This window comes from Sphaeramia orbicularis, chromosome 7 (genome assembly GCF_902148855.1).
Source record: "Sphaeramia orbicularis chromosome 7, fSphaOr1.1, whole genome shotgun sequence".
Lineage (NCBI taxonomy): Eukaryota > Metazoa > Chordata > Actinopteri > Kurtiformes > Apogonidae > Sphaeramia > Sphaeramia orbicularis.
The window spans coordinates 2,397,077-2,416,359 of NC_043963.1; the positions used below are offsets into that span (position 1 = coordinate 2,397,077).

The window sequence follows — 19,283 nt, forward strand, 5'->3', positions numbered from 1 at the left end:
ATAAAGTTAAAACACCTCTAATCGTATAAATAAATAAATCCTAACGGTTCGTCTGGATCCTCATCGTCTAATCAGGTGTTTGAAATCCTCCATGTTCCACCTTTAAACAACTTTATCCCAAAAGCTGACCGGTTCAAACCCTTTCAAACGTGTCAGATATTGTTTGAATATTGGTTTAAACAAACTCTAGTCTTTTAGATCCACATTAGACTAGTCTCAGTTTACTGGATTTAGATCTGGACCTGGTCTCATGTGGTCTGGAACTCGCCAAACAGAATCCATAAGGATCAGAAAGTGTCTTCTACAGAATCTAAACAGAGTCCAGGTTTGAACCTTTTGTCTGAAACATCTGACACTTTTACTGCTTTACAACAGAAAAACAGAATCAGTCGGAGTTTGTATTAAATGTAGATTTATTTACAAAAGTGATGAAGATCAGGTTCACATGCAACACAAAGGGAAACAGTTCAAGTCAGATGAACCCTTAAAGACCCAAACGTCCACCTTTAACCCTTAAAGACCCAAACGTCCACCTTTAACCCTTAAACACCCAAACGTCCACCTTTAACCCTTAAACACCCAAACGTCCACCTTTAACCCTTAAAGACCCAAACGTCCACCTTTAACCCTTAAAGACCTAAACGTCCACCTTTAACCCTTAAAAACCCAAACGTCCACCTTTAACCCTTAATACTGAAAACCCTGAATACTGAAGAGCAGACTCAGTATTTACTTGTTGTTTCATTGTCAGAACTCAGTTAAATGGAAAGAAAACATAAGAGAATTATTTATTGATTTATTTATTTACCTATTTATTTATCAATTTTATTTTTTCTTCTTGAGAACATCCACACTGTAGCATTTTTTAATACTTTTCATGTGTGTACAGAAGCCTTCGTTGTTAACATTAAGCAACATGGTATGAATGTCGTGTACCAAGTGGAAACTCTAATAAAAACTGGAATTCTTAGAAAACATCAGAGGAAAGTCAATACGAACAGTTTTAGGTCTTTAAGGGTTGAACTGATTTGATTTATACCTAAAAGCAAACGTTAAAGCCACTGTTTCCTCTGGATTTAAGGCCAAACATGAACAAAGTAAATACTGTGACAGGAAAAAAAAAAAAAAAAAAAGGAGGGGGGTTTATTTTTGGGAACCTTTGGTCTGACTCCGCCTCCATCAGCTGATTCAACGGTCACATGAGGAACTCTGGAAACTTTGGGTCAGAACGTCTTTCTGTTTCTTTTCAACGGTGTAAAAAAAAAAAAAAAAAAAAAAAGCCGACATTTACAAAACCGCTGTATAAAACCAGTCCCGGAGGATGAGAGGCCGTCACCGCGGTAACAGCCGGTTCATCCCGTCGGGTGGGCGGTCTTCCCCCGGTCGCCGCCGTCGTCGTCGCTGCTGCTCCCTGACGACGGCGGCGGCGGCTGCTGTCCCATCCTGCGGAGCTTGGCGCTGTAGTAGGCGGCCTTCATGCGGAAGGCCTTCTCCTTCTGCCGCAGCGCCCTCCTCTTCTGCCGCACCAGCTCCTGCTCCCACGCCAGGACCTTCATGCGGTTCTCCCACTCCAGGATCTGCATCTGCTGCTGCTGCTCCAGGACCTCCGACCGCTGCTGCAGCTCCAGCCGGGACGCGTCCACGCCGTCCGAGCCCGACACCCGCTGACGACGACGCTGCGGCTCCTCCGATTCTCTGACCGAGGGGAGGGCGTGGGGGCTGACCAGGTGGGAGGTGCCTGAGGGGTCAGAGGTCAGAGCAGAACTTCACCCTCAAAGACCCACACGTCCACCTTTAACCCTTAAAGACCCAAACGTCCACCTTTAACCCTCAAAGACCCAAATGTCCACCTTTAACCCTTAAAGACCCAAATGTCCACCTTTAACCCTTAAACACCCAAACGTCCACCTTTAACCCTTAAACACCCAAACGTCCACCTTTAACCCTTAAAGACCCAAACGTCCACCTTTAACCCTTAAACACCCAAACATCCACCTTTAACCCTTAAAGACCCACACGTACACCTTTAACCCTTAAAGACCCACACGTACACCTTTAACCCTTAAAGACCCAAACGTCCACCACCTTTAACCCTTAAAGACCCACACGTACACCTTTAACCCTTAAACACCCACACGTCCACCTTTAACCCTTAAAGACCCAAACGTCCACCTGTAACCCTTAAAGACCCAAACGTCCACCACCTTTAACCCTTAAAGACCCAAACGTCCACCTTTAACCCTTAAAGACCCAAACGTCCACCTTTAACCCTTAAAGACCCAAACGTCCACCTTTAACCCTTAAACACCCAAACGTCCACCTTTAACCCTTAAACACCCAAACCTCCACCTTTAACCCTTAAAGACCCAAACGTCCACCTTTAACCCTTAAACACCCAAACCTCCACCTTTAACCCTTAAACACCCAAACCTCCACCTTTAACCCTTAAAGACCCAAACGTCCACCTTTAACCCTTAAACACCCAAACGTCCACCTTTAACCCTTAAAGACCCAAACGTCCACCTTTAACCCTTAAAGACCCAAACGTCCACCACCTTTAACCCTTAAAGACCCACACGTACACCTTTAACCCTTACAGACCCAAACGTCCACCTTTAACCCTTAAACACCCAAACCTCCACCTTTAACCCTTAAAGACCCAAACGTCCACCTTTAACCCTTAAAGACCCAAACGTCCACCTTTAACCCTTAAAGACCCAAACGTCCACCTTTAACCCTTAAACACCCAAACCTCCACCTTTAACCCTTAAAGACCCAAACGTCCACCTTTAACCCTTAAAGACCCAAACGTCCACCTTTAACCCTTAAAGACCCAAACGTCCACCTTTAACCCTTAAAGACCCAAACGTCCACCTTTAACCCTTAAAGACCCAAACGTCCACCTTTAACCCTTAAACACCCAAACGTCCACCTTTAACCCTTAAACACCCAAACGTCCACCTTTAACCCTCGTCCATCTTTTCATGGTCATTAGATATGACCATATTTGGACGTTCAGAGGCTCCGTAGTTACCGTGGAAACACCGTCATCTTCTCCAACATTGATTCCCCAGTAAAACTCATGGAACTGGGTCAGTGACAGTGGATGGACACACTGGGGTTATTTATAAATAATATATACAATGAACAAAAATGAACACAAAAAGTACAAAAAAGGTAAAAAAAACAAACTCGTGTCAGAACAGGTTGAACAGGTTGAACAGGTTGAACAGGTTGAACAGGCTGAACAGGCTGAACAGGCTGAACAGGTTGAACAGGCTGAACAGGTTGAACAGGCTGAACAGGCTGAACAGGTTGAACAGGCTGAACAGGTTGAACAGGCTGAACAGGTTGAACAGGCTGAACAGGTTGAACAGGCTGAACAGGCTGAACAGGTTGAACAGGCTGAACAGGCTGAACAGCTGTATTTACAGACATGATGTTCTCTGTGATGTTGTTGCCAGGCAACAGAGGCGGCGTTACCTGGGGCTGTGATGTAGGCGGCGGGAAAAACCACGTCCTGCAGCTCTGCATTATGGGAAGTGGAGTTTACAGAGGGGCTGTGGTGCAGGTCGGCCCAGGGGCTGCTGGGTATTCTGTCTGCGGGTTCACGCTTCAGACAAACGGCCATCTGCTCCTTAGTGTCGTCCATCTGAAGACGACGACAGCGTCAGAGGAAGGTTTATTCACAAACACAAGAATAAAGCAGTCAGCTGATCTGAACCCACACCCACCTGCTGAGGATCTGCCCCAATGTTCAGACGACTCACACTTCCATTCATCTGCCCCGCCGCGTTTATCAGCAGGACTTTACCTGGAAACACACACACACACACACAGACTGGGTTTACACAGATGAGCAGACAGCGCCCCCCTGTGGTGGAAGCACATATAACAACAACAGCAGCTTCAACATCAGGGACGTCCCAGTCATTCTGGTTCAGGTTCCATATGATCAGAACTGGGTCAAATATTAACAGTAAAAACAGAAAAATGACTCTATGGAAATATTTACATCTACAAACTGTCCTGTAAAAAAGCTGTTCCTAGTTTTCATACATTTGTAAACAGACTAAATCTGTTTTCAGAGGTAAATAAATAATCAGTACTGAATTTCCTTCTTTCAGAGTCAAAACCAACTACTATTACTAGGATTACTTTATTACTTGTATTATTACTATATATTACTATTTATAACTAGTACTTCTAATGTACAACTGCCTGTTTTTATAGTTATTATTATTTTATTTTTATCGTCTAATTCTTCTATGTGTACATTAGGTGTTTGTGCTGCTGCTGGAACCTTCAGTTCCTGGAGGCTCAAGGGATAAAGTTCTAATTAATCTAATTTAATCTAATCTGATCTAATCTAATTTAATTTTATCTAGTCTAATTTAATCTAATTTAATCTTATCTAATCAAATTTAATCTTATCTAATCAAATTTAATCTTATCTAATATAATTTAATATAATATAGTCTAGTCTAATTTAATCTAATTTAATTTAATCTAGTGAAATTTAATTTAATCTAATTGTTTTATTTGTATTTTTTCTGACTGTTTCTATTACCACTGATCTGATTCCATGAACCAGGTGAAAACATGTGGATGAACTCAGCTCCTCATGTTGAACATACATGCACATACATGTGGAGCAGAACAGACTAGATTCCATTTACTGTGACGTTATTGAATCTCCTTAAACCAGGGGTGTCAAACATGTGGCCCCGGGGCCAAGACCGGCCCCCCAAAGGTTCTAATACGGCCCACGGAAATTACACTGAAGATATACACGGTCAAGGACGAAGAAGTGGTTTTAGTTCAGATTCCACATTCAACAGGATCTACAGTCAAACCTGTGTCATAATACTGGGGGGGGGGGGGGGGGGGGGCTGATAAATGTAGACGTTTGTCAGTTTTGTTCCTACAGCTGACGAATAGTCCCGCCTCCACATTTAATATCTCACTAAGTTGATTGGACCAATATTTTATCAGACATTAGTCATTTTTAATACAATAACATTAAAATCACATCCCTATGGCCATGACAGATGACAGGAAGTGCAATACCACACTGCATGATGGGAAATGAAGTTAAAAACAAGAACAACATATTTACTAACTTCAGTTCCAACAGGTCAGTGTTAATACACACTAGTAATAACATAACCTATAAATGACTCCAAATTTTCTTCTTGGTTTAATGTGAAAAACATTATATATGATATTATACCTATAAATAAAGGCAGCTCCAATTTTAGTGTGAAAAAAAAAAAAGTTAAATTACAAATTGCAAGCTTAACAAACCTTTTGTGCCTTTGTAGACCCAAATAATCCATAATACACATGTTAAGGTGTAATATTGTTAAAACTGCACTTATTTTTCTTCACAAATGTCTGTTTTTTCAGGTTATTCACATAGTTTTTGTTTGAATAGTTTGTAAATGTAAATATTTTTATTTATGGGTTGTTGTTTTTTTTTTGGATTAAAACACACAAACACTTGGAGTTGTGAGTATTTGTAGGTAGGGCTGTGTATCAGCAAGAATCTGGCGATACGATACAAATCACAAAACTAGGATCACAATACGATATATAATGATACTGTTAAAAAGGCAATTTTTGGTTTGTTTCTTTTTTTAAATAATTATTTCCTTGAAAAGCTGAATTTCACCAGAAATCTGCACAAATACTAAACACATTTTTATTTGATCCCAACAGGATCTAATGTTCTATCACCAAATGTTCCTGTGTTCAAACTGAAATTCTGTTTTACAGACATTCCAGTTTCAGATCCTGTTCAAATGTTCAGATTCTATTAGTTCACAACTAACATCAGAACAGGATTTTTGTGTGATCCCAACAAAGGAACGAACATCTGCCTCTCAGACAGAAAAAAGTGTTGTTAGGATGATTCAAATAACCATTATTTAATAAAACAGTGTTAAAAAATAATAAATGAAATATGAATAAAGAAAAACAAAAGTGAACCTCCACCATTTCTGCATTTGAATAAATACATAAAAATATCCATACAGAACTTTTTAACCCTTTCATGCATGAATTAGGAGAACCTTAGTCAATATGTTTTTCTTGAGTGTTTTTATTCCTCTTTAGGCATGACAAAAACTATGCAAATGAATTTTTCTTTTATGAACCTATTTTTCGTGGAGTCACAAAAATGTCCACTCAGCTGGACACCATGTGTTTAACTTCTGAAGCAAAGAAACATGCATTTAAAACTCATCATCAGAAAAGTGTTAAACTGTGTGAAAACTATGAAATAAAAACATTTTTAATAAGTGCTAATCATATGTTGTCTTACATTTTTTCATACTAATTATACTAATATAACTTTCTAATAAATTACTAATAAATTATTAATAAATTACTCATTTCATGGGGATAATATCCTCCTGAGACGCAGGAATTTGACCATTTTAGCTTTTTTACACTAAAAAATTGTCTTGATTGGAAACTGTGTAATGCCACAGTTTTTCAGATACATTTGAACAAATTTTTATTGATTGATTGATTTTTTTAATGGAATGTCCTTTGTAATGCACAGCATTTTTTAAGTGAAACTGTCAAACTTGTGTCCCCTACAGAGGACAAATGCATTACTGGAGGATATGCAAAAAAAAAAAAATTTGTTTAAGAAAACTGTTCATTACAGTCTAATAACAATTAGCAGTTGATTTCCACTCAAACATGTCAGTGCAGATCAGGTTCACTAGAACAGTAAAGTTACAGTAAATGTGTAAATGTCAGTGTATTATGGGATGGTGCATTAGTGTCCACTGTTTTGGCTGAAATGGAACCAAAACAAACCTGTGAATAAACCAGAGAACAGCTGCAGAACAACTGACCACTGGACTGACCACTGGACTGACCACTGCATGAAAGGGTTCATATGGCTCCACTAGTGAAATGACAGACTGCAGAACTGATCTTCTCTAACAGTCCTGTTTGTAGGTTATTGTTCCTATTGTCCTGGTCCGGTCCAGTTCAGATCAGATTGGACTGAACCGGGTTAAAATGACTTTGACCTGTTTTAACTGAAGCATCATGTGTTTGTTTGTGTCCGAACACGCCCCCCCCCCCCAAACACCACATGCATTTGCACATATGTGTGACTAAAATTCAGTGTGTCTCGGCTCGGTTCGGTTGGGCTCGGTTCGGAGGCCGGGCTACCTTCCGTTAGCTTGCGCACCGCCGCTTTGTGGCCGGCGCCGCCTGCGTGACTGGTGAGCGCCGCCTCGCCCATGGTCTGCAGTTTGATGGATTTGCAGCAGGCCCGGCACCGCGCGAAGTGGATGTCCGCCCCGTCCTTCACCAGCCACTCCTTATAGATGTCCTTGGACAGCCACGAGTCCTGGAACTTACATTTACCGGGCATTATTTGCGCTCAGCTCCGCGGCACCGGCGCAGGCGGACGGCCAGACGCACACCGTCACCCACCGCCTCAGGACGCGTTCAAGGACCGGACGGTTTGGCTCGGAACGACGGGCTTCGACAGAAACACAGAGGAACCAGGATTTATTTACAACCATGTCGGCTGATATCCCAAAAGAAGAAGAAGAGTAAAAATACGCGCTTTATTTAAAGAAAAACATGGTTCCTGCCCCTTATATCAATATTTTTGGAGTCGCTTCACCAATAATATCAACTGGAAAAACCTGTGGATGTTCCCACACGAGTTTTTAACCCATAAGGACCCAGTGTGAGATTTAATAATATACAGACTGCACTTAAAGGCAACACAATGTAACAACATTAGGTCACATGTGCAGTTCTGTTCAATGAGAGCGCGGCCGTCCTTCTATCAACCAATCAGCATCCAGGAAACGCTAACCCGGAAGTCAAAGCTGTACCAATCGAACACATGTACCTCTGGACTGTGGTCATATTTGAGTCCTTTTTACGCACATGTTTGTGTTTTATGAAGCACCTCGTGTCTGACAATTACAACGACAGTGGTAGTAACTCAGACAAGTGTGTTTTTAGATTCATTGTCCGAGCCGTAAATGTTGAGGCTGTTAGCTGCTGTAGCTGTTAGCCGTTGAGTATTAGCTGCTGTGGCTAACTGACCCTGGTCTGGTCCAGACTGATGTCAGCCATGGAACCCGCAGCTCTGGTGGCTCCAGTCACAGCTCTGGAGTTTATTCAGGACCAGTATCTGCTGGCAGGTAGGAAACACATATTACAAACCAACAAGGGTTGAACCTCTGTGGACATTAAGTATGACTGGAAGAAGTGTTCATGTGGTGTCCTTTAGTAACAGTACTAGTACACAGTGTAAATCAGCTGTGGTCCACCCAGCCCCTAGTGTTTTTATCTGATAATTACAGTACAGTAAGTTGGCCAAAATAGTTTTAAGGCTTTTTTTTTTTTAACATGAAATAAAATATTTTTCCTCTGTAAGTATTTCATGAATCTGGTAGTTTTGGTATTAGTACTTCATATACTGTTAACACAAACCATATAAACTACTTTTACTGTGTACTTTTGGAGTAGTCATACTTAAAAATCTCTTCCAGACTACAAGTGTTTTCATCACACAGTCCTTTTCAGGTTTCATTTTATATTCTTTATGTCTTTTTTTTCTACAAGTGATAATAAAATTTTGTAAACAGTTCCATAAAATAGAGTTCTTAAGATAAAAAATGGGCCTATTGGAGAAATGATAGGAGAAACTTTAATTAATGACACTGATGTTCACTTTGGCCCTGATACACAAACACAGACTGAAGGATTCAGTGACTCTAAACAGACAAAAAGCAGTTTTTATTCTGTATCTGTCCTCATCCATCGTCTACTGTCATATCATGTGTCCTGAAGATGCAGACGTTCAGTTTAAAGACGTTTTAATGACACCTGGTCGTTGTCCCGCTGCAGGTGAAGGACCGTTGTTAACAGTGTACAGCCTTTGGCCACGCCCTAAAGCCTGCACCTCACTGAGCGTGCTCCAACACTACAGGATTCATGGGATACGACCGAGAATCCATTCAGCAGTTCGACCACAGAACAACAAGAAGGAAGAAGGTTAGTGCATAAGCAAACTGTTTAAGGTGATCCACAGGGTTTTCAGACCCAGTCAAATGGATTTATTTAACGGAGTTGAATAATCAGAAGGGACAGAAGTGAACAGAAGTAAATAATAAAGGGAGTACCTTTAGATTGTACTTAAATACTGTCTGAGTGACATACTGGGTGAACTGGTTTTAATGTTTGTATTCTTATTTATTATCATACTGTAGAATAGTTTGAAAAACAGCTGAGACACAAATAAATAAATAAATATATACATATATATATATATATATATATGTGTGTGTGTGTGTAATAGATTTTGTTTTATTTATTATGTAATATTCTATAATTGTATGTAATATTTTTGTCCTGTTCGATGCCCCACAGACCTTTGTGCAGAGGGACAGGAGACCCCTATGAATGGCGTTTACAAGAATTAAGATTTAGTTCAGAAAAGGAAACCATTTTGTTCCTGTGAACTCCTGTGAACCAATGTGTGTTCACAGGAACACTGTTAATATTTAGTATATTTTATGGAATCAAATAAACTTTATAGTGAACACTACAAATTATATAATCTTCTATGAACACATGAAGGTTTAAAAATGAACAAAGCAAATACTAAACATCCCATGAAACAGAATCAGAAAAAATGCAGCCGACAAAAGATCATAGTCCCAGAGGGTTTCAGACTAAAATGCAGATTTGACTTTGACATAAAAAAGTCTTTATTTGTCCAGTTTCAGCAACGATTTAAATGGTGTTGGGATGATTGAACCTTTTTCACCCAGATTTTAACCTCCGCCAGGAGGTATTGTGATCACTTTGCTTTGTGTGTTTGCTTGTCTGTTAGCAAGATAACTCAAAAAGTTATGGACGGATTTTCATGAAATTATCAGAAAATGTTGATACTGGCACAAGGAACAACTGATCAAATTTTGGTGGTGATCGGGGGGAGGGGGGGCAGATCTGTCTTGGCGGAGGTCTGTGCTCTCTGAGTGCTTTTCTTGTTTTGTTTGTCTTTTATGTGAGTAAAACAGAAAAGAAAAAACAGGCGGAGAAGGGACAAAACTGCAGGTTTTTCTAAACGTTAACAGAACTGTGATGAGGGTTTAGATCCAGGCCAGTGTACTAAACCTGTCCCCTGTTGTCCCTGGTCCCTCAGGTCTGACCCCGTCCACTGAGTCCACCGTCTATGACCTGGTTGTGTTTGGAGGGAAGGCAGTGAGGCTGGTTCGGCTCCACGTGGACCAGCAGCATCTGGAGGCCCGGGGGCCCCTGGTGGAGCTGCAGGACTGGGCTCTGGATGTGCGCTGGCTCTCAGGGGACGGACCCCCTCTGCTCTGCGTGGCCTTGGCCCACAACAGGGCTCTGCTCCTGGACGCCAACACCAGGACCCCCCTGTTCCAACGCTCCTGTGTGGAGGGCTGCCTGCTGTACTCCACCCTCCTGCTGGTCCACCAATCCTGGGCTGATACTGTGTTAGTGGGCGGGACCGTTTTCAACCAGCTGGTCCTGTGGAAGCCCGGAGAGGAGGGGGGAGGTTCTGAACATAAGGCCCCGGTGCAGAGGCGTCTGCTGGGCCACAGCGGGGTCATCTTCAGCGTCTCCTACCTCCAGGACGAAGGCTGCCTGGCTTCGGCCTCAGACGACCGCAGTGTGAGGGTGTGGGGCGTGGGCGCTTTGGGGGGGCCTGGGGGGTCATGTGGAGACCCTGACCCGGTCTGCTTAAGGGTTCTGTACGGTCACCAGGCCCGGGTGTTCTCGGTCCGCCTGGCCCCGGGGCAGGTATTCAGCGCCGGGGAGGACGGGGCCTGTCTGGTCTGGGACGGAGGGAGGGTGATCCGGACGCTGAAGGGACATCGAGCCGGCGGCGTCCGGGCGCTCGCTGTCAGCGACGGAACCGTAGATGAGGACAGATGGGTGGCGACGGGGGGGGGCGGACGGAGGGGTGAGGGTGTGGAGGGTGGAGGCCAATGACGACAGGATGGGGAAGGTGGAGGAAACGGCAGAAAAACTGACAGATCTGAAGTTTAGTGGAGACGGCGTCCCAAAAGTGGTCTGTCCAGCGGACGAGGACGACTCCGACTGGAGCCAGAGCGGGTTTGTGGTTTGCACTGACCTCGGATCAGTTTACCGGTACAGGAATGGACTCTGGGGCCTAGTTTGGAGAGGACCCTCGGACTTCCAGTCGTACTGCGTGATGGAAACAGTCAGCGTTCGAGTCAAATCCTCTTGGGTCCAGATTTGCGCCGTTGGAAACCTCAGCGGGTCGGTGTTCGTCTTCCCCGTGTCACATCCTCAATCTGGGATCCTCCTCAATGCCGGATCCGGGAAGATCCACAGCATCATTTGGCAGAAGGATGAAGGCGGAGGTTTTCTGTTGGCGTCAGGAGCCGAGGGGCGTGTCCACCGATGGTGCGTTCAGGTGACCTCAGGTGAAAGCTGCCACCTGGTTCTCAGTGCGCTTCCTCTCCCTGGTTTCCTCCTCCCTCTGTGTGTGAAACGCTGGCTGACCGGCGCCGTACGAGTCCGGTCTGGTCCACAGGGGGCGCTGTGGGTCTGCGGGGACAGACGAGGGTCACTGCTGTTGTTTCAGGAAAAAGACGAATCAAACACAGATGACGAAGAGAAAGAGAGAATGGAAGTGACCAAAGGCGGGTTAACCCTGGAGCCGACGAGCGTTCTGTTCGGGGTTCATGGGAAACAGGGCGTTACCGCGGTGACGGCGTGTGCCGGACTGTTTTACAGCACCGGCAGGGACGGATGTGTGAGGGTTTTCAGAGTCCGTCAGACAAAACCAGACCACAGAGAAAACAAGAACAGCAGCAGGGGAGCGGCCTCAGGGCTTCAGCTGGAGGTTCTGCGGGTCCAACGGGCCTGTAAAGGAATGGAGTGGCTGGACCGGGTTTTAGTTTTAGAACCAGAAACCACAGAAGAAGAAGAGGAGGAGGAGGAGGAGGAGGGGATGATGGACAACCTGGACGAGGGGACATTTAAAGCAGAAGACCATCGGGTTAGAGAGACCAGGTTTGTGATGGCTGGGTTCCATGGGGTCCACTTCGTGGTCTGGGACCCGGTGAAGCAGGAGCGTCTGCTGGCGGTTCCCTGTGGGGGGGGTCACCGCTCCTGGACCCTCTGGCCGTCCCTCAAAGGCGTCTGGCCCGGATACGGCGCTCTGGTGTTTATCAAACAGGGCGCTCTGATGGCCTCGCAGCCTCCTGGACCGACTCGGACCGGGACGACGGGCTGGACCCTGAGGGACGGCGTCCACGGGAGGGGGGTCGGGTGTGTGCGACGACTGGGGAGGGTCGGGCCGCCTGAGGGATTGTGGGAGGTGGCGGTGACGGGCGGAGAGGACACCAGTGTGGCCGTCCTGGCGGTGCGTCCGGACTCCGGAGCCGTCCGGGTCCTGGCGGTCCTGACCGATCACATCTCCAGCGTCCGGACCCTGATGGCGGTGACGCGTCCAGGGGGAGGGGCCGACGGGGACGGCACGCCGTCTCTGTCCGCTGTACTGGTCTCAGCAGGGGGGCGGGCTCAGATGCAGTGTTACCGGCTGCTGATTGGCTGGGACCGGCAGAGGGCGGCGCCGTCCTGTCAGGTGATCCAGGTGGCCCGGCACCGATTGGACGAGCAGTGGGAGAGGAAGAGGGACCGGCACAAGATGGTGAAGATGGACCCGGAAACCAGGCAAGTCCAAGGTTTGAGTGTCCTGAAAAGAGCGACAGAAATCTAATCCACTATTATTATTATTATTGTTATTATTATTATTATTATTGTTGTTGTTGTTGTTATTGTTATTATTATTATTATTATTATTATTATTATTATTATTATTGTTGTTATTGTTATTGTTGTTATTATTATTATTATTGTTGTTATTATTATTATTGTTGTTGTTGTTGTTGTTGTTATTGTTATTATTATTATTATTGTTGTTGTTGTTGTTATTGTTATTATTATTATTATTATTATTATTATTATTATTGTTGTTGTTATTGTTATTGTTGTTATTATTATTATTATTGTTGTTATTATTATTATTGTTGTTGTTGTTGTTGTTGTTATTGTTATTATTATTATTATTGTTGTTGTTGTTGTTATTGTTATTATTATTATTATTATTATTATTATTATTATTATGATGATGATGATGATGATGATGTCATTAGTGAAACTACTCTCAGGGTCTGTATCCATGGTTACACCCAGTACGCGGTCATCCAACCACAACCAGAACTCTGCTCCTTTGTCCTGCTTTGGTCGGTGCATTTCCACCTCCTGCACATTGAAGAGTTTGTGCTTTTATGTCACAGCTCCACTGACCGCAGATTTCTGTATTTATTCACCTTTATTTACCAGGAACAGCCTTTTATGGCGGTTGTGTCAGCGGCGCTACATTTTACTGCATTCAAACGACTGAAGTAACTCCTGAACTGTTAGTGCTCATCTCAGAATCTCATTCAGTTTCACTATGCACATTTACAGTTGTTTTTCATAATTGTGAGTAAAAAAAAATGCAAGCAATTTTTTCCTATAACACACTGTTAGCCTTTATTCCAGATAATAATGATAATTAATGGACAGATATTGAAAGTTAAGTTCTTTCTGAAAAAAAGTGTAAATGAATTGACACAAAAGACTTTTTCTGACACTTTAATCACAAAACTACATTATAAATCTAGGCCTGTTGTAATAATAGAAGTTAAAGGGTTAAGAGTGTCGTGGCCAAAACAACAGCAGCAGACGTTTGACAATAGAAATGTCATCCATGCATCCAAACTAAAAATAGACAAACAAGACATAGTAAAAGTCAGTTCTATAACAGACAGAAAACACTGAACTAACATACGTATAAACACCATCAGTGAATTAAAGGGACTAAAAGTCTATCAACAGTGTTCCTTTAAAGCATCTTTAAACAGAACCTGTTTAAATCAGTTGTAAAAACATTTCCATCCATTTAAACTGACTGTATTTAAATGCACCTGTTCCTTCAGTTTAAACTTCAGTGGAACCAGAACCTTGAACAGATTTCAATCCCAGTTTAGTTCAGACTTTTGGAACATGCAGATCAAACTGTTCCTGGGACCTGGGGCAGATGTCCACATATGGTTTCCCATCGTCCTTATCTGTGTGCGTTTCCAGGTACATGTCTGTGGCGGTCGTGGAGGAGGGAACAGATGGTGTCGTCGTGGCTCTGGGCTGCAGTGACGGAGCTGTCAGGTTGGTGTTTTTGAAACTAAAACACACACACACACACACCTGAAGCCTGTCAGATACTACTGTCCACTGTAAAAAGTTAAAGAAACACATCAGTTTGTCAGCAGTTTTACAACCCTCAGCTGTGTTCTACTACTTTACTGACGTCGTCTTTCAGGGGAATTTATTTGTATTTGTTTGATGTCACAGATGTCATTATCTGGGCCTGTCACAGTTACTACACAGTCTTTATTCTGTTTTCACTAGTGTTGGAGAGCTGACAGACAGCTGACAGAGCTTTAATAATCTGTGTATTATACGTTCTTTTCATATTCAATTTAGAATCCACAATCAGAAAATGAAAAAATGACTCATTATTTCATTATTCGTGTACAAATCAAAAAACAAAAAACTTATTTTTCATTCTTTCAATTGTTCACACAAGTTGAAAATTGGAAATAATCAAATGGACCAAATGTGGGGTTTCATGTTGACATTTTTCATATCTGATTTGGTTTGACCCAGAAGTTCCTGACTGAGCCGGGCAGTCATGGGTTTGTTAGTATTCTGGATTCTGGGTCAGTGGATCTTTTGGTAATTGGATTGTCTTTTCAGAAACAAAACATAAAACTAGTAATTAATTGATTTTCATTTTAAAACAGAAGAATTGATCTTGAATTTCTAGGTGTTTTTCTTTTTCAGTTTCAAAACAGATAAACCAAATTTTAAAAAAATTGATTTATTTTCGTTTTCTCTAATAACAAAAAATAAAGTTACGACCTGACAGAAATGGAAAAACTGACCAGAAACAGATGACCGGTTGTTGTCATTTTTAAGGAAAGCGCTAATGCCTCGGTCACAAAGATTCCCACAAACAGTGGGTTTGTATGAATCTTCCAGTTCGTGTGAAATCTGGAGTTCGTAGACATTTGTGGAAGGAGCATGTCTACGACGTCCAGATTTTGTACAAACCCATCATTCATAAGAATCTTTCTGATCTGTTTTTCAACCTTTGTTGATATAAAATATATTTATATGCACTTTCAGTATTTACTACAAATACAATCATCAATAAATGTCATAATATCTCCTAATCATGACAGCCTATATTAATGTATTAATTACAAATAGGCAACACACAATAATATCTTATTTTATGCATTCTTCTATAACTAGATTTTCACTTATTCAGATAATGTTCTTTATTTTGTTATTCTCTATTAAATATGAGAAGAACCGATGGTCCTCAGATTTAAAATAAACTCCAGGATGCCTCCTCCTGTTTGGGACATTTACTGTTGACTGTAAAACTACACAGAAACAGTAACACATTTACTCATCATCACAGTTCATGACACTTAAACTCTTGGCTCATGATCAGACGTTACATGTCCAGTGAGGCCACGCCCCCTCATGTCCTTCATGTTTTATATTCGACCTGAAGGTGTTTATGACGAGGTGAGAACAGAAACAGCAGCGGTTGGACACGTAGGCCTGTGTGTAGATGTTTCAGTGTTTCCTTCTTTTCCTGCTGCAGATTATTTTCCATCTGTGAAACTAAACATCGCATCGATTTACTGTGGGAGAGTTTTCACCACCAGCGCTGTGTGCTCAGCGTCGCCACCTGCAGCCTGGAGGACGCAGAAGGAAACAGGTGATTAAACCGTCCAAGACGTTAATTATCCTTAAAATGGACAATTAACCCTTAAATCTGACTCTTAAGGGTCTTCATAACTCCAGACACAATGAATGATGTTGATTGTTGTTATTGTTATTTATTATTTGTGTGAATGTCAGATCTGAAATTTGACCAAAGACGCCTTGAAAAATGTTTTCAAAGTTAGAAATTTAGTTTCATAAAACCTATAGTATTTTTGTGTATATTTTGTGTTTTATGGGCTTTTTTCATGTGGTCATACATTTGAGTTTATCTAGACCAGTGGTTCTCAGTCGTTTTCTGCCCCCCCCCCCCTTTGGAGGACCATAAACCTCCAGTCCCCCCTCAACCCCAACAACATTATAACAGTGGTACAATTATAACTTTTATTGTAAGAAATATCAATATTGTACCAATAGTTTTTGCTTTTCTTTGAATAATTTGTTGTTCAAATTAAAAATAACTTAGATTTTATCTTGAATAATATAAATAAACTCACCCAGACTGCTCCCAAAGATAATATTTGTACAAATAAAAATAATAAATGTTCAATTATCTCCAACTCTGACAAAAAAGTTCCTTTTCTTACACCAACAAACACATGTTGGTTCCACAGATGAACATGTGACCAGTATCAGTGGGTCCATGAGTCTGTTTCCACTGGACGTCTGAGAACATTCAAGTCCAAACTGGTCCAAACCACAAACCTGTGTGTCCATGTGTCTTTCCCAGTCCAGTCCTTGTCCAAACCTAAACACTGTGTCGAGTCTAGTGACAGATCACCATGGTAACAGATTGGTTTGGTGTCTGTCCATAAAATGAGTCCAGGGTGAATCCAACCATCAAACATTAGTTCCACCTGATACATGTTCGAACCTAAAGAACAAAGAAACACCCAGGACTGACCCATGACCCCCCTGGAAAGACTTCAGACACCCCCTAGTGGACCCACCCACAGTCTGACAAATACTGGACTAGATCATTGTGTGTAAGATGAGGTCAAATAAATTAGATCAAGATAAATAAAAACAAAACGCAATAAAACCCAATAAAAAACCTTAGGGAAATAAAAACAGTCTCTGGGATAAAAACCAGGATTTGAACATAAAAATGTAAAATTTAACCCTTTCATGCACAGTGGTCACTCCAGTGGTCAGTTCTTCTCCAGCTGTTCTCTTGTGTATTCATGGGTTTAGTTGTTTTAGTTCCATATCAGCCAACACAGTGGACACTTATGCATCATCCCATACACTGTAATTCAAACCATTAATATAACTTTGCTGTTCTTGATCTGCACTAACATGTTTTAGTGTAAATCAATTGTTATTTGTTAGACAGAAAGTTTTTTTTTTTTTTTTTGCATATTATCTCCATGAAGTGGGTAATAACTAACATTAGAATATATTAAAATGTGAGAAACCATCAGATTAGCAGCATTTAAGATGTTTTTATTTCATTGTTAAATTAAATTCATGGACATTTTTGTAACTCCATGAAAAAAAAAAACAAAAAACAAAACTTGATCGCATTGTTTTTTTCATGCCTAAGGGGGAATAAAAAAAATTTGACCAAGGATCTCATAATTCATGCATGAAAGGGATAAAAATCACAATAATAAATACAGCTAAGAAATAGGATAAAGAAATAAAAGATAAATAAATAAAATAAAGTACAACACACCCCTCCCCCTCAGCCAATACAGACCTCTACCCTAATGTGTTTTGGACCAAATGAAAGAACCCGACCTCAGATCAAAGGTGTCGGTTGGATTCTGTCGATAGTGTGAACAGTTCAGTTTATGGTCATTTGACGGTGGATGTAAAACTGACACGTCGGTCTCTAAAGGGTTAATGTGTGAATGCTGGGCTGGTGTTTGATCGTTCCTCAGCTGAACGTCCACGGCGTCTCTGCGTCTCTTCCAGGGTTCTGCTGCTGTTCAGCGCTTCAACAGATGGACAGGTCTCTGTGTGGGATCTGCCTCCACCTTCCTCCTCTCAGACTCCGCCCCTCCCTTGTCTCAGCTTTCCCGCCCACCAGAGCGGCGTCAACGCATTGGCTGTTTGGACAGAGGAAGATGAGGGCGGTTGCCTGGTAACTGTTGCTAGCGGTGGAGATGATGGGCAGCTGACAGTGTCTGTGATGAGGGTGCAGTTCCCACATGAGGCCAGCAGGGGGACTTCATCCACATCTGAGCCCCTGAACCGGATCCAGGTCCGGCTCCGGTCCCAGGCCCGGGTCCCGCTGGCCCACGCCGCCCCGCTGACCGCCCTCCAGACGGTGCGGCCGGGGCTGCTCGTCTCCACGTCATCGGATCAGAGGGTCTGCCTGTGGAGGGTGGGCGGTACCGGCGTCGTCCACAGGGGGGCGGTGTGCTCCCACGTGGCCGACGCTGCAGCGCTGTCAGTGTGGGAGGGGGACGGAGATCCACGGAGGGAGAGGGAAAGACGAACAGGAGCAGAAACAATAAGAGAGACAGACGAGAGGACTGAGGAGGAGGGGGAGGGGGAGGGGGAGGGGCTGGGTGATGAAGATAAGGGAGGGGGAGGGGCCACGGAGACAGAGACAGGTGACCCAGTTAATGAGACCAGAGACGGACAGAGTGGAAACCAGAGCCAGAGGGACCACAAGAGGGGGACAGATGAGGACCGGGTGGACCAGGTGGACCGGGTGGACTGGGTCCTGGTCTGTGGACAGGGAGTCCAACTTCTACGACTCAGACAAACGAACACATGATGAAGGAGACGAGGACGGTCCAACAACGTGACGCCTTCACATCAAAGCCAAACATCACAGACGTTTAATTTACGACTGTTTCTGAGTCTGTACCGACGTTTAATAAAGAGTATTTATTCTAGTGCACTGGTGTCAAACATACGGTCTGTGGACCAGAACCGGACCACCTAAGGGTCTGGTTCTGGTCTGTGGGAGGAATCTGTGAAGCACAAAAATTACACTGAAGATATTAACGATGGTTTAAGTTCAGGTTCCACATTCAGACCAATATGAGCTAAAGTGGAGCAGAACCAGCAAAATCAGACCTTTAGTTTAGTTTGGTTTAGTTTAGTTTAGTTTAGTTTAGTTTAGTTTAGTTTAGTTTAGTTCAGTTTAGTTTAGTTCAGTTTAGTTTAGTTTAGTTTGGTTTAGTTTGGTTTGGTTTGGTTTGGTTTAGTTTAGTTTAGTTTAGTTTAGTTTAGTTTAGTTCAGTTTAGTTCAGTTTAGTTTAGTTCAGTTTAGTTCAGTTTAGTTCAGTTTAGTTTAGTTTAGTTTAGTTTAGTTTAGTTCAGTTTAGTTTAGTTTAGTTTGGTTTAGTTTGGTTTGGTTTGGTTTAGTTTAGTTTGGTTCAGTTTAGTTCAGTTTAGTTTAGTTCAGTTTAGTTTAGTTCAGTTTA

General features: G+C 42.6%; 2 protein-coding genes across 3 annotated transcripts; one reads left to right on the plus strand and one right to left on the minus strand.

The window, feature by feature from the left end:
• Positions 1-574: 574 nt before the first annotated feature.
• On the minus strand, positions 575-7,485 carry fsbp (fibrinogen silencer binding protein). 2 transcript variants are annotated; one of them, XM_030138004.1, is made up of 4 exons: positions 7,195-7,485; positions 3,763-3,814; positions 3,484-3,653; positions 575-1,738 (listed from the first exon to the last, which is right to left on the minus strand). In XM_030138004.1, exons 1-4 carry the CDS (start codon positions 7,397-7,399, stop codon positions 1,353-1,355), a joined length of 813 nt encoding a protein of 270 aa, XP_029993864.1. In that variant the 5' UTR covers positions 7,400-7,485; the 3' UTR covers positions 575-1,352. The 2 variants fall into 2 exon arrangements, with proteins under 2 accessions (XP_029993864.1, XP_029993863.1); XM_030138003.1 differs by having other exon boundaries at positions 3,484-3,652; positions 3,735-3,814.
• Positions 7,486-7,781: 296 nt separating this feature from the next.
• Positions 7,782-18,848, plus strand: wdr6 (WD repeat domain 6). Its single transcript, XM_030137999.1, is given in 7 exon segments — positions 7,782-8,189; positions 8,899-9,045; positions 10,199-10,965; positions 10,967-12,726; positions 14,185-14,262; positions 15,776-15,892; positions 17,818-18,848. Coding segments are annotated over 7 exon segments (3,759 nt in total). The 5' UTR covers positions 7,782-8,110; the 3' UTR covers positions 18,629-18,848.
• The last annotated feature ends 435 nt before the right edge of the window (positions 18,849-19,283 follow it).